The 16,179-nt window shown below is 40.9% G+C and overlaps 1 protein-coding gene across 3 annotated transcripts in view; it reads left to right on the top strand.

The window, feature by feature from the left end:
- The window catches only part of nlgn2a (neuroligin 2a), a 91,667-nt gene that overhangs the window by 68,261 nt on the left and 7,227 nt on the right, over window positions 1-16,179 (top strand). For all 3 annotated transcript variants that reach the window (XM_078795161.1, XM_058069096.2, XM_058069099.2), the window contains one exon: window positions 13,151-13,336. In XM_078795161.1, the coding sequence (XP_078651287.1) occupies window positions 13,151-13,336 (186 nt within the window). The remainder of the gene's footprint in view (window positions 1-13,150; window positions 13,337-16,179) is intronic.

Here is a 16,179-nt window from a genome sequence, read left to right as displayed (position 1 = left end):
TCCCACTTTGTTCCACCGTCCTTGAATGCACCATAGTTGTGTGCTAAGGTTCTCCCTCTCCACAAAGTCTTATTTGCTATTTGCAGGTGGTGTTGGAATGTCAGCCCTTGATGGGCGTCATGGTGGATGAGTGGTTAGCATGTAGGCCGAGAAGACCTGGGTTTGAATCTCGGGTTTACTCCAATTTCCTCCCACATTCCAAAAACATGTTAATTAACGGCTAATTGGCGATTCTAAATTGTCCATAAGTATGAATGTGAATGAATGGTTGTAAGTCAGCTGGGATAGGCTCCAGCATATTGCCTTGACCGTCGTGAGGATAAGCGGCATAGAAAATGGATGAATGGATATGGTGTTGATATTTTGTTCCCATGGATTAAGAAATAATTGTGATTCTGGATTAAATCTAGAATTTTATGTAATTTCAACAACAAGATTGACATTAAAATGGCTGCCAAATGTGACAAATTAATTTTCTGCCAGTTTCAGTCATATATTAGAAGTCAAATATTAGAAGCTACTCTCAGTAGGATGCAGTTTAAGAACTGCGATTAGCTCCTCTGCCTGTGCAAATAGGCATATTTTTCAAGGAATTGCATTGTGCAGGTGTACCTAATGTTGTGGCCTTATTCGCCATGCGCCATCTGTCAGAGTTTCATCAGCACGTGTCGCCGTCGCCTGCAGACACCCTTAGCGACGCTGCGTGTTTCTGACAAATGGCGTTCGTCTTTTTTTTTCCAGATGTTTCCGACTTAGACGCCAACTAAAAGCTCCTCTCGGGCTGTTTTTCACGCCAAGTGAGAACAAAACATTCTGGTTGGACATCAGGAATCGTCCCAGTGTTATTAATTATGTCACACGCTGGAGATTTTATGTTTGGGAATCTTTAGTTTCTCCTAATGAGACACCAGAAATATTCGTCCCCTTTTTCTCTGGGGTCCGAAAATGTTGTGTCGAGTCAAAGCGGCAAAAACAATTAGCACATCCACGTTGTGTCGCAGTGTCACTTTGCTTGTTTAATCACGGTGCCATCTTGCCACCAAGTGTGGTGGACCACTTGTCTGTCACAGCTTTTGCGTTGCTCGTCAGACTCAACCTAACAGAGTAGAAACACACACAAGCACCTCCAACCATTGACTCTGGGTCCATTGACTTGACTGTGCAGCTTCTACAATCTATAGGCCGACTTCATGACCTTCCTTGATGCATTTAGCCGGGGGTGTCATCATGCACGGTCACACCGTTTGCATAACCTGTCCCAGATTAAGGACAATCACCGGCCACGATGGAGATTAGCGGCTTGTTGTGGCATGTCATTGCCGCCAGATGGCCGGGTTATCATCAGCATCGTAATCACGGCGCCGTACGTTAATCTGCAACTGATAGCCGGTGCTGCGCAGAGGCCGAGTGGCCGACTGATATTTACGCCATCATGGGTCACTGCATCAGGCAACGAGAGTGGGCCAGTGCCGGATGCACTTCTTTAATTAAAAATCTCAGTTTTTGTATTGGATCCGAGTGTACCTAATGAAGTGGCTGGCAAAGCAACCGCCATGTCAAATTTAAATGCTAATAGAGATGCACATGCACCCTCTAAAGTAAACAACAGTGGCTTAATTCCCTCATTCACCTCCTCCTCTTGCAAAGCACCTCCAATTATTTAATGGAATATTACTTTTTTTTTTCAGAAAAAAAAATGTTTTTATTGCTCTTATCAGCCTTTCTGCAGACACCTTGCCAATGTCTTGCCAGGAGAAACAATGCAAGCCCTGAGGCTTTTGTTAGCACCACTATGCAGAATTTGCACCTCTCTTCACCCCCCCGCTGGCCCAAATAAAATGAATAAATGCACAAACAAAAACACAAATTGTACATGGGTATATTCTCTCACTACTTCCTGTCTTAAGATTTGGGGAAATGATATATAACATGCATACGGCATACAGTTGTCCCTCGTTTATTGCAGTTAATCGGTTCCAGACCGGACCGCGGTAAATGAATTTCAATGAAGTACGATTCAATAAATTGGATATTTTCATAGTTAGAGCATATTAAGCCGGCTTATGACTGTTGGTTTTTACCGTCCAGCCGTTCTAGACATGAACTAACACCCTAAAGTCACTTTTACAATTGTATCACCCAATATAGTAAACATCCATCCATTTTCTATACCGCTCATGTCGCCAGGGTACACGCTGGACTGGTGGCCAGCCAATCACAGGGCACATATAGACAAACAACCATTCACACTCACATTCATACCTATGGACAATTTGGAGTCGCTAATTATTAACCTAGCATGTTTTTGGAATGTGGGAGGAAACCGGAGTACCCGGAGAAAACCCACGCATGCACGGGGAGAACATGTAAACTTTACACAGAGATCCCCTAGAGCGGAATCAAACCCGGGTCTCCAAGCTGTGGAAAATAAGCCAAAGACAGACTCAGACGTCAGCATTGACAATAATTAATAATTGTGTCGTGCCAGGTTTTTGTCAGGAGGGCACACCTGCCGTTAAGCAAAAAGCAGGACTTTAAATGTTTTCATGTTTTCAAGTAATGTTTCTGTTTTATTAGTTTTCTTATCCACTCCTCCCCACTCACTCCCAGCCGCTCTGTCTTTAATGGCCTCCATCGTCATTTTCACATTATAATCAGTGAGTGATTGGATTGTGCGGAGAGTGGGAGAAGTAATTAGAGGCCAAATAAGTCCAAGTCCTGACTTGCCAACGATGCATAGAAGGACTGGTGAAGAAGAGGAAGCAAGAGAAACCGTCGTGCTATGGAAAGTTATTTGCATTGATGCAGTAATATTATTCTTTGATATTAGCTAAAAGAGAGAAAAATACTACTAATAAAATATGCAATGTTTCATTTTTTTCATAATTTTTCCATGTAGTTTTTGTGATGGATTCCATCATTATGAGCCTGCTGCATATTCATTCACACAGCTTTTTGTGAAAAATTTTACTTTGCCATAGATTTAGCCATATATATTTAGCCAAAATCTCTAAACAATGATGCCACAACATAAATAATGCAAACAACACTTTGTGGTTCTTTTTTCGGCTTAAAACTGAATTAAACATGCTCTCTTTTATTGTGGAGTTGCATCAATACCTCTTAAAAAAAACCTAAAATACATAATAATACTGTACGTCTTTGGGAGTGAGGTGTTGGAAGCAGATGAAGTATCTAAGTATGCACTTTGCGACGCAGCCATCTTATACAAATTGAAGTGTACTGATGGAAATATTCCACCCGAGACGCTGCTCGTCACACTCAATGGTCACTATCGTGTCATAATGGCGGAATGTGCACAACAAAGGTAAAATGGATTTGGGACAGCACTACGCTGTCAGAATTTGCACCCTCAGGAATAAAGTACAAAGTGTACACAGTACACGTATTGAAGTGTACCGACAGAAGTATTCTATTGGAGACACAGCCCAAAGTTAATGGGGCTGCGCGGTGGAGGGGGTGATAGACGGGCCTGCAAGATGGATGTCATGGCTTGGCGCTTCAGCAGAAAGCAGCAAAGTGAGCTTGACTCCAATCATTTCCCAGTTTGCTCTGCTGCTTCCAACCTTTCTAGAACTTTGGCCAAAAGAAAAACACTCATGAGCTTTAAAGATGAAACCGCTCTGCTCTGCGCTTCAAGTGTAATTCATCTTCAAAAGATTCCAGCATCAGACATTTCTCTTAATGCGCTTCTCTTACCGTCTGGTAAACTTTTAGGCCTTCACGTTGATTTCAATTCTAAATCGCAACATTGTATATTTTCTTCTTAAAAAAATATTATTTTTTTTTTACAAGTATGCATGAGAAAACTCCCTTTCCAGTTTGCCTTGCATCTTTTTCATGTCGCTTCATGAATTATTCATCAAGGCCTTTCCACATCTTTGATGGCAGTCAGAATGTCAGCCTCGCGCTACCTTTCAATATTTCACCAAACTTCTTTTTGACTACATGCGTTACTTTCACTCCCGCTCTTATTTTTAACACTTCTTCAAAACTGAGTGTGAGTTTAAGTATAGTTTCTCCATTGCAGTGGCTTCCAAAAGCCGAGGGGAACCTTCTTTTCCCAAAAGAAAACCTTTTCTTCATTGGGTTTAGTGTGCTAATCTCTTGGAGGACAACATTGTTTACAAGGGCAGTCAGTGTGGCGGAAAAATAGTAAAAGCAAACTGCGATCACCAAGGGTAGTTAGGACAATCCATAATGTGGCTTATAGATAACACCTAAACCCTTTAGTTGCCAGAATACACAGAATTTCCAAACACACACGTAAAACAAACAACAACATGGGCGTGTGATCAAGAAAGGCCAATAACCGCCTTGGGTCTCTAATTAAAAACCGCCGTGGTCAGCATCCAGCAGCTTTATTTATCTCTGCAATATTGCAACTCAGCGGTTGGTGTGGAAGTCATGAACGTTTGAACGTTTGTTCGCTGGACTTGCCAATGCTGGCAAGTCCAAGTATTACTGATATTACAACATTGGTTCTGTTGCTCCTGTGTTGGGAAATATATTTATTAAATCATTCTATTTCCTTTCAATGCATGAAATTCCATCAGCGAGATGCCTTTAATTCCTGGTTGCTGTGCAGCATGTATTTCAATGGACGAGATGCAGGCTGAGTTCTTATAAAAATGCACTTCTGCCACCTAGTGGTCGTTTATTCAGCCAAAAACTGCATCAAACATGCTCTCTTTTATTGTAGAGTTGCATCACATCTTTGTGCCTTGCGTGAAAAAAAAAAAAACTTAAAACATATATATATGTCTTTGGTAGTGAATGAGTTAAATAAAATACTGCATATATATGCAGTCATCACTCTCAACCCTCACGCTATTGTATTTTTTTTTTACTGTATTGTGGTTGACGACCACCTATTATTCATCAAATTGGGTTTTTTAAGTATAAAATGACAAAATGAACTAAAATAAATAAACAAACTCAATAAGATGAGACTTTTTCAATTATTTAGAATAAATAGATGTTGTTTACTTTAATTCAAAGTATAGTTTTTGTTTTTTAAATATATAAAAAAAACGAATTTCGATTCCACACTCGGGCATCTCTGTGTGGAGTTTGCATCTTCTCCCCATGCGTGGGTTTTTTCCGGGAAAATGGTGATTAATCATGACTATAGGATGAGTTAATCACTATATGACATTCATAGTTGGAAAGACACAGGATTTTACAATATTTCATTCAATTGATTTAATTCAGGCTGCACAGTGGAGAATGGTTAGCGTGTAGGCCACACATCTAAGAGACCCGGGTTTGATTCCACCAAGTGGAGTTTGCATGTTCTCCCTGTGCGTGCGTGGGTTTTTTCTCCGGGTACTCCGGTTTCCTCGCACATTCCAAAAACATGCTAGGTTAATTGGCGACTCCAAATTGTCCATAGGTATGAATGTGAGTGTGAATGGTTGTTTGTCTATTGTTTGTGATTGGCTGGCCACCAGTCCAGGGTGTACCCCGCCTTTCACCCGAAGACAGCTGGGATAGACTCCATCATGCCGGTGACCCTGGTGAAAATAAGCGGTATAGAAAATAGATGGATAGATGTTTTTATAGTGTAAGTGTCAACATTTTAAATACAGGAAGTTCATCGGTAATTGCAATATTTCAAGTCCAACAACTTAATGTTACGCATTGTAAATTTTGCCAAGCACATTTGATGCTGATTGGTCCAACGAGCCATAAAGAAGCCACATTGATGGCATCCATATACTGTTATGTTGTTCCAACTTGTCCATACAGTATAGCAAGTATTTATTTGCTCTGTGACCAAATCTATTTAACTGCATTCGCATCAGGTGATTAAAGCTGGTGGTCGTTACAAGCAGCCAACCGGGGTCGGCCACCACTGATTTCTTGCTCTCCCTTTCGGTGACAAGCAGCCGATCGATCGCACTTGAGCTCATGTTTACAGCCCGACAATGTATTTAATATTCTTTACAGAGAAAGCAACCGATTTATAGCGCAGTGTCCGCAATGTACGCCGACGAGCTGAAGAGAGGGGCGGTGCTTTGTGGAAACGTGCCTTTATAGGACTATTCAGACATGGTCTATTTCCTCACAAAAAAGGGTGAGGTAATAGATAGAACGCTGTAAAAGATGTCTCGACAAGCGCGCTCGCTTTGTGCCCCGCAAATTGCTCGCTTCGTTGCCCTATTGTTCCTCTGCAAGGCGTAGGAAAATGACACCTTTGTTAGCATTCTTCGTCCTTGAACTTGAAAACACGCTAGAGATGTCATTTGTCAAGCTTACGTAATTTGGCCATTTAATAGAGAACATATCATAATTATGAAGGTCAAGGAGAACGCTATAGTGTTTGAACCGTCTTGCTCAGACTTGATGAATAAGGCTTTTAGGCTTTAAAACCGTTCAACTGGTAGAACGGATGATGTACTTTACCAGCATGGCGACTTGCCTTTTTTTTTTTGGCATTCTTGCACAATAAATATTGTCCCAGCGGCACTATCACCGTGTTGCACTACTACTTTCTACTACTGTCAATGTTGTTTGGACAACAATACAAAAGCCATTGATAATATGCTAGTACGCTTGATGTTGTCTTTTTATGCACGCATCAATTGTTTACTGTGTGGGCTGCTTTCAGGCCAAACAGGAGAAAACAGCAACTGAACTACAGTAAACATTTCGATAATCATCGGGGGAGTGGTCTATAAGTGCAAATAACCAGGAGGTCTCTAATGAGGTCTCTAATTAGTGTTGGGTCATCAACCTCCAGATGTAGTTTTTGTTTTATAAACGCCACAAAATGGCAACAGATGCATTTGAAGTAGCACTTTAAAGTTGCTCTTCAGTTGTGTTAAATTGATGTGTGTTACGCTTGCCGTACTGTTGTTTAAGTTATGTAAGTGGTTAGCACGCAGGTCTCACAGCTCAGAGACCCCAGTTTAATTCCACCCTTGGCCATCTCTCTGTGGAGTTTCCATGTGCATTAGGGTGCATCAAATTTGAATGGGAAATTTTAAATTCATAATATCAATTTGGCTGGAATTCAATTTTTTTTCGAATGAACATAAAAATGTATTTTGCAGAGTTTTGAGGAAATCCATTGAGATTTCAGAAAATGTGCAATTTCTAGTCTAATTGCCAAAAAGTTGACCTGGAAATGTTGAGTACAATGAACTTCTATACGGCATCATCACCTGACCGCTACTACAACATTGGTTCTCTTGAATAATCCTTGTAACTTACATCTTATTATCTCATGCATTTTAAATCAAGTTAAAAAAAATGACATGTTCCCTTTCTCACTTCTTACTACTTTTTTTGGACATAAAAGCAAGATATGATCTGAAGTAGGTTTACACATCATTTTTGTTTTTATGCCAATTAGAATGTCGTTAATGGATATGGTGGGTGAAATTAATCAGACCGTGCGAGAAGAGGACAATCAAAAGACTTTTTTTTTTTAAAAAAGCTAAACTAATCATGTACATAAGAAAACATCTTGAGTGGCCTTATCTGACTATCCCCTTCAAAGTTTTCATTTGTCTTCCTCTGATGAGTAAATTCTGTCGTTTGTCATTTGCATATTTTAATGACAGTGCCCCGCGAGACGAAAAACCAAATGCATATCTTGATGAAAAGGTCTTTTACTCTCTTATTTTGAAAAAGCGGCCTCATCAAACTCAGGTGTTGCAGTCCGATAAATATTATTGTCATTCTATGGCAAAATGTGACCAAAACAACATGAATGACAGCGAGCTGAGCAGTCTCCAAGCTCAGCTAAATTGTAGCCGATTGTGAGGAGGTGGAGGAGGAGGAGGAGGAAGAGGAGGGGCGGCAGTATGTAGGCCAGCGCCGTTTGAAGTATTGCAGCATTTTGCAAGCATGTAGCGCAATAGCAGCGGTCTACTTTTAGCTCCTACACACCATGCAACCAGAGTGCCCGCTGCATTAGGTACACCTGCACACTTGAATCAGGTCCAATACCAGAATTTCAAGCACTTTTGAGCACAATTCAAGCATTAAAAAGCAGAAATTTCAAGATTTTAATAATATTGGAGAGGCCCGATACACGTAGCGGCATTAACATCCTAAAAAACAGCGGTGTTTAAACCCAATCCCCGTGTGCACACCTCATACATTGTGTCGGACCTGCCTCGCTGCACCCCACCCGGAATTTCACCCATCATTACCCCATGACTTTGCACGCTGTCACCGAGGGGCGGCAACATGATGGATAAACTGGTTTGAGGAGGAAGGAAATGCACAAAAAAAGAGGTGCTTGTGATATGCTATTGTACCTCTGGGCTGTAAGGGGCATGATGGATCGCCAATATCGCTCAGTCACATGACTTTTACTGTGTTCCCGCCTATAAGTTGGGCTTTGTAATATTTGCCATAAATGTAATAAAGATCACTACACATTATTAGAATCATTAGACAAATGGTGGGCGGCACGGCGGTCGAGTGGTTAGCGCGCAGACCTCACAGCTAGGAGACCAGGGTTCAATTCCACCCTATATGTGGAGTTTGCATGTTCTCCCCGTGCATGCGTGGGTTTTCTCCGGGTACTCCGGTTTCCTCCCACATTCCAAAAACATGCTAGGTTAATTAGCCACTCCAAATTGTCCATAGGTATGAATGTGAGGAAGACAACTGGGATAGGCTCCAGCACCCCCTTCGTGAGGAAAAAGCAGGAGAAAATGAATGAATGAATGGTCAATGACTTATGGACGATTAGTTGGTAATTCTGCCAGATCGCAATTTTTCAACCAATCATGCTCAGATTTTACACACATGTCCTTGTCACTCCCCTTAAGATGTGTCCTAAATTTGCTGTTGATTGGGTGAAGCATCATAAAGAAATTTTACGTCAGTCTGACTTAATAACAGCGCCACCATGTGGTGAATTTGCCTGAAAAATAATAGCACAATAGGTATGTGCGTTTTGACAAATAATTTTCATTCAAATGGTCAAAAGTGACTATGCAGATGTTCCAAAAGCAGCCAACCACATAAAGAGTGATCCAAAGCAATACCGTTGCATGTTTAACACACACACACACATAAGTAAGCTCTGCTGGGGGCTGGCCTGCTTTCTCACGTACACACGATGACACGCACAGCTTGAGAAAACATCACAACAATATTGAGAGCACAATGATGTAAAACACACACGTATACACACGAGATTGACAGCAGATCGACAAAACTCCGTCGAGGGTGCACACCTGCTAAGGAACAAACACGTGCACGCAACTTCCACATTTTCATATTCTACTCTCCGTAATGTCATTTTGTCATGTTTTTTTCCAAATGTATAGAATAGAGTCAAGCAATTCTGATATGCAATTCGCGAGAGAGCGTGTGCTTCCGACGCTATGTCAGTTTCACAACCTTTTAACCCATCATGTTAACCACAAAACACATCATTTCCAAGCAGTTAGTCCGTCAGTATTGAACAACGTGTACATAGTGACTTCCTCAAAATAAAAGCAAGGCAGTACGGTCGTCCCTTATTTTGCAATGAATTAGTTCCAACCGCGATAGATCTTTTAGATTTTTTTAGAGCCCTGTAGACATGAAATAACACCCCTATAGTCGCCTTGATGCTTGTATTAGCGAAGATGTCAACAACTGTGTATGTCAGTGTGAGTCAGCCAGTCCAAGAATGATAATTTTGCTACAAAAATTTGTCATTTTACTCAAATAACATAATAAATGTTGTAGTCAAAGTGGGACTTGCTTTTATTAGAGCCCTGTAGACATGAAATAACACCCCTATAGTCGCCTTGATGCTTGTATTATTAGCGAAGATAAGTAGACATGTCTCTGAACAAAGTCACAAGTAAATAGCGATGGCGAGTTTCGGTTTCTGTTTTGGTTATGTCAACAACTGTGTATGTCAGTGTGAGTCAGCCAGTCCAAGAATGATAATTTTGCTACAAAAAATTGTCATTTTACTGAAATAACATAATAAATGTTGTAGTCAAAGTGGGACTTGCTTTTTATTAGAGCCCTGTAGACATGAAATAACACCCCTATAGTCACCTTGATGCTTGTATTAGCGAAGATGTCAACAACTGTGTATGTCAGTGTGAGTCAGCCAGTCCAAGAATAATAATTTTGCTACAAAAATTTTTCATTTTACTGAAATAACATAATAAATGTTGTAGTCAAAGTGGGATTTGCTTTTTATTAGAGCCCTGTAGACATGAAATAACACCCCTATAGTCGCCTTGATGCTTGTATTAGCGAAGATGTCAACAACTGTGTATGTCAGAGTGAGTCAGCCAGTCCAAGAATGATAATTTTGCTACAAAAATTTGTCATTTTACTGAAATAACATAATAAAGGTTGTAGTCAAAGTGGGACTTGCTTTTTATTAGAGCCCTGTAGACATGAAATAACACCCCTATAGTCGCCTTGATGCTTGTATTATTAGCGAAGATAGTAGACATGTCTCTGAACAAAGTCACAAGTAAATAGCGATGGCGAGTTTCGGTTTCGGTTTTGGTTATGTCAACAACTGTGTATGTCAGTGTGAGTCAGCCAGTCCAAGAATGATAATTTGCTACAAAAATTTGTCATTTTACTGAAATAACATAATAAATGTTGTAGTCAAAGTGGGACTTGCTTTTTATTAGAGCCCTGTAGACATGAAATAACACCCCTATAGTCGCCTTGATGCTTGTATTATTAGCGAAGATAAGTAGACATGTCTCTGAACAAAGTCACAAGTAAATAGCGTAAAACACACACGTTTTGGAGATTGACAGCAGATCGACAAAGCTTGAAAGGAACACCTGCTAAGGAACAAACACGTGCTTTTTTTTCGCAAATGTATAGAATAGAGTAAATAAGTTCTGATATGCAATTCAGTATGCAATCATTGCAATATGACATTATTTCTATCATAGCCTGGTTTTTGAGGGCCTGCTTTTAATGGCCATTTCAAGGATGTCCATGCAGCATTTTTGTGTTCAAAAGTGCAAATATTTAAAAGGCACAAGTGTATTTACATTGTATAGGAGATAGATCCTTTGATCGGCGTCCATGTGTGTGTGTGTGTGTGTGTGTGTGTCTGTGTGAGCGTGATCCGACCCCTGGTGTCTTGGAGCAAGATTAAACGCTGTTCTTCTATCTGGGTCTGACAGAACACCCACTATCCTACTCTCTCTCCTTACCACAGCCATTTTAAAGACTATTCATGCTACACTTTCATCTTGCACACGTTCCTCCATCACTTTTGTCCAAATGTCTTGTAAGATTACAGAGAGTGCGCTCGGCTGAAGAATGGCTGAAGTGGACAGCTGCTGTTCTGCTCACTCTACATCATGTTATATATTACAGAAATACTCAATTGCCGGGTGAGCCTGCAGCATTTTAAGACCTGCTTTGTTACCTCTCGGTGCAGGTCATTTTTGATGATTTTTGACTGATTTTTTGAGGCATATTGTGTTCTTGGGCTATATAGACGTATATACAGAAAAAATGATGAGACCATCATTGTTTCATCACTTTATTTCTTCACTTGCATGCTTGATACAACCATAGGTGCATTTCTTTGGACAGATGATGATGATGATTATAAACATTTTACTCTTATGGGCTATTTTTGTTGTACCTTTAGTTGTACCAGGCATTAAAATGAACAAGAAACTGACTTTCCATGACTGTATATATATACCAAAAGAGACAGGAAGCTGAACTGTTGGAAGCAGAAATGAGGATGCTGAGGTTCTCATTGGGAGTGACCAGGATGGATAGGATCAGATGGACATTACATGTTAGAGGCCTTGGAGATAAAGTCAGAGAAGCCAGACTGAGATGGTTGGGACATGTTAAGAGGAAAGATGGTAAATATATTGGTAGAAGGATGCTGCCAGTAACTAACTAAACTAAACTTAGTTACTAAAAGTAACTATTGCATTACTCGCCCCTGCACCAAACATGCTCTCTTTTAATGTGTTTATCTTCAGGGAACAGGCTAGCCTAGCGTGATGCTGTTAAAGAAATGACTAATGTTAGCACTGTAGCACATAGCTACGTTAGCGTTGTCAACTGTAATACTGTAATAAGTGGCCATGGAGCCTGTTTGAGCACCTAACAAATACTGTTTGCTCCACTTTTGAGAGAAGAGGTGCTCAAGTACTCGCTTTGGAAGTTCATGAAGGAAAATGCCTATTTATGTGTACCCCACCTCTCGCCCGAAGACAACTGGGATAGGCTCCAGTACTTTTGGGGGTTTGGGGACCCCCTGCTTGTGTTGCTAGCAGCAATGATTAAGATCCTCCAAGTCGTATAAATATGTCTTTGGCAGCGGCATCGGTTCTGTGGCTGTGTAGCATTAACAAGTGTACATAGTGACTTCCTCAAAATAAAAGCAAGGCAGTACGGTCGGCACTTGTAACAATTAATTAGATATATATTCTCCAACTGCAAAAATGTCTGTCTATCGCACTTGGAGAATATACAACCTATTTATTAGAGCCCTGTAGACATGAAATAACACCCCTATAGTAACCTTTATGCTTGTATTAGCGAATATAGTAGACATGTCTCTGAACAAAGTCACAAGTAAATGCCAATGGCTAGTTTCGGTTTCTGTTTTGGTTATGTCAACAAATGTGTATGTCAGCATAACGTCAAAGAGAGCTATGGTTTTTTTTTCATGCTCCCCAATCCGTCCCATTTTTACCAGCTTCCAGGTTTAATTAAATCACTGGTCGCCTGTATTTCCAGCTTTTGTCATAGTGTATGTCCACTCGTAATTTTTAATGAAAGCTAGAAATAGTAAAACCGTAAAATATGTATTTAATTAAATGGGGCAATTTCATTGATGCTTGTGCTAACTTTAAATTAGCGCCAATAATCACTGTATGCCAGTGCTTGACCTTCACTGTATGGATTTAATGGATGACCTTTCCTACTTTTATTAAAGCCCTAATGAGGAGCGCCATTAGCATCTCGAAGACTTCTATTAATGGATGTTTAAATTGAAAATATTCCCTGCTTTGGCGCAACAATCGAAGACATACAACGATTAATCATCAAGCCAAATGTCAGAGAGTTTATTTACACAGTGAAACATTCACAAGCAAAGCAGCGATTAGCCGTGCACGCTGACGTCCTTGATGCATTTGTCTCCGTGCAGGTTTTCTCAGCACCGGCGACCAGTCGGCCAAAGGCAACTACGGCCTGCTTGACCAGATTCAGGCGCTGCGCTGGCTCAACGAGAACATCGGCCACTTTGGAGGAGACCCGGAGAGGATCACCATCTTTGGGTCAGGAGCTGGGGCGTCCTGCGTTAACCTCCTCATCCTGTCACACCACTCGGAGGGTAAATGCTGCCAAGCGAGCTGTGCTTATGCAATAAGACCTAGCGGTTTATTTGGTACATCTACATATCTCATATGGGTCTAATTAGGGGTAATAGCAAATAACCCAAATGGTTTACAGTGTGAGGATTCTTGGTTGAAGTGTAGCATTAATCGTTTCTAAAGACACAGAAGGATCCACTGTGGGACGGATCTACTAAGATCCCTGTGTTGGGTGCTGGTCAGAGATGGTGTGGTGGCAAACGTTTCTGTGGATACAAATGAAGATTACCACCACCAGTGTGTGACCGAGGACTGAATCATGACTTCACTTCACTGTGAAGTGCTTTGGGTACCTTGAAAAGTGCTATATAAATCGAATTCATTATCCCAAATAATAATTTGTGTGAGCAAACAGAAATATTGGACACACGGCGGAACCTTAGTGTCATTAATTTGTTCTAGAATGTCCTCCAACAAAACAAGCGGTAACTGAATGAATTTTTCCCGTATGAAATCATGTAAAAATTAAAAATGTGTACACAAAACACTTTAATATAGTTTTACAATTATACTTTTACATGCAGAAATCAATTTTAAATCCACATACAGATACACAAAACCAGACCAGAGCAGGAGGGGATAGAAAAGAAGAAAAAAAAAAAAACAAAGAGAGACAAGAAGACAAGGAACGGCAATAACAGAACATCAAAAACAAACAGAACTACATCAGCAAATGTCTATGATTGTTATAAAAGACCATAACAACCACGGTGATATTAACTGGAATGAAACATATACATTATATTGTAATAGTACTAAGGAAAATATGACCCATGATAGTGAACAGAATGACAATAACACATAATGTTACCCAAAATGGCCTGCATTTTGATAAGGTAAAAAAAAGGCGAGATACACTGAATAATAAATAACTCCAGTCAAAACAGGAAGAGGGTGTTTGTGTGCTAACTCGCTGCTACATTGTGTCTTTGGGGAAGGTAAAAGAAACCTTATATGTTCATTTATCCTGTAATTCGTCATTGATGTGCATTTAGAACTGTATGCATGAAAAATAGTCATTGTAAAACGTGTTTGACATAACTGGTTATCTACTTATAAATGACTTAGATACTGTAGCTGCATATCCAGGTGAAATCCACATGCAGTGTTACAAGGAGTCCTTCCATAGGCGAAATGACATGTCTCCCGTTTGTGACTGGCTCCAAATCAGCCCTTACAGTAGCAGAGAAATGGCATCGCTGGATAGACCACATGTCGCTACTATTTTTATTTCTCCCCGTACAAATATGTTGACAAGAGAATGGAAGATTTTTCTCTTCTCTCTCCGTCATCTGTCATTGCACCTTCACTCCTTCTCGCCGATAATCACCCCAGCCGTGCGCAACGCTGGGCCAGTCTGCACCTGCTGTGCTAAAAAAACATGCAAAAAATACCAGCCGCGGAAATGTTCCAGCTTTGATGAATCACATTGTGCGTGCTAAATGATTACATTTGCATCACCTCCTCCCGTTATTTTGTGTGTTCAGATCATCTGCATATATTCTGCATATCCATGAAGGCAAACACGCAACCATGAGTGCCATTTTGCTCATGAGACATAGTCCTCGTTGCACTCGTTGCATCAATTTTGCACATTTTTAAACATGCAAAGCTTTCATTGATCAGCTCCTATGTGCGGCTACAACACACTACACTCAGGACTGGACTGTCGTGACCATCATTAAGGGTAAAGATTGTCTTCTTACGTCTATTTGATGATGAGGAGGTGCTTGGTGAACAATCTCCTCTCTGCATGCATCCATGTACACCCTGGTTCTTGTACTGGTTCTTGTACATGTACAAGTGTAAGAAGTTGATGCTCTTGAGAGTTCAAAACCCAATGGAAACTCTAGTGACTCCACGTTTGATTCGGGCCATGTCCTTGTCCGTGGACTGACAGGGGTCATTACCCGTCCCACCCCCCCACCCCCATTACCTGGCCCCCTGGCTCTGTTAATGGTCCATTGCCCTGCTACAGGGAGCTTTTGGCTCCATCAAAAACCCACATCCATCTAACCTCCTGCTCCCCATTAGCCACAACACACACACCCAGAGGGGCCTTGGCGGTATAGCGAGAGGCCCACGGAGCAATCCACTTTGTTCTGGAGTCGGATCTGAACAGCCGCTGACCCACAGCCAAACAATATCATGCGCCTTTGATCAGCCACCCCCCCACACCCACACACCCAATCCCCACTCCCCTCTCGTGAAACACTCTTCATTTTGTGACGTGAGAGGCAAACTGCAAAAGACAGAAACATGAACGAGATTCAAGCGTGTTGATGCTCAAACGCTGCTTTGTGTGTGTGTTGCATGAAAACTTTCACTCCCTTTTTGTCCGTGTGGATGTCCAGGATGTGGATGTTTCACAACCTTTTAACCCATCATGTTAACCCCAAAACACATCATTTTCAAATTTACAACACTGTACTCATGAAACACATATACTGTACGCTACGTAGCGTTCGTAGATATAAAAGTACAGAGTAAGGTGGTCCTGATTATGTCAACTACCCGTCAATATTGAACAAAGTGTACATAGTGACTTCCTCAAAATAAAAGCAAGGCAGTACACTCGTCCCTTATTTTGCAATGAATTAGTTCCAACCGCGATAGATCGATAGAAATTGCTGTGGTTGGAGAATATATAACTTTTTTATTAGAGCCCTGTAGACATGAAATAACACCCCTATAGTCGCCTTGATGCTTGTATTAGCGAAGATAGTAGACATGTCTCTGAACAAAGTCACAAGTAAATAGCGTAAAACTCACACGTATAGGAGATTGACAGCAGATCGACAAA

Source organism: Doryrhamphus excisus, linkage group LG2, assembly GCF_037039965.1.
Source record: "Doryrhamphus excisus strain RoL-2023G ecotype Guam linkage group LG2, RoL_Dexc_Guam_v1.1, whole genome shotgun sequence".
Taxonomy (NCBI): Eukaryota; Metazoa; Chordata; class Actinopteri; order Syngnathiformes; family Syngnathidae; genus Doryrhamphus; species Doryrhamphus excisus.
This window is presented reverse-complemented; position numbering and strand designations above follow the sequence as displayed.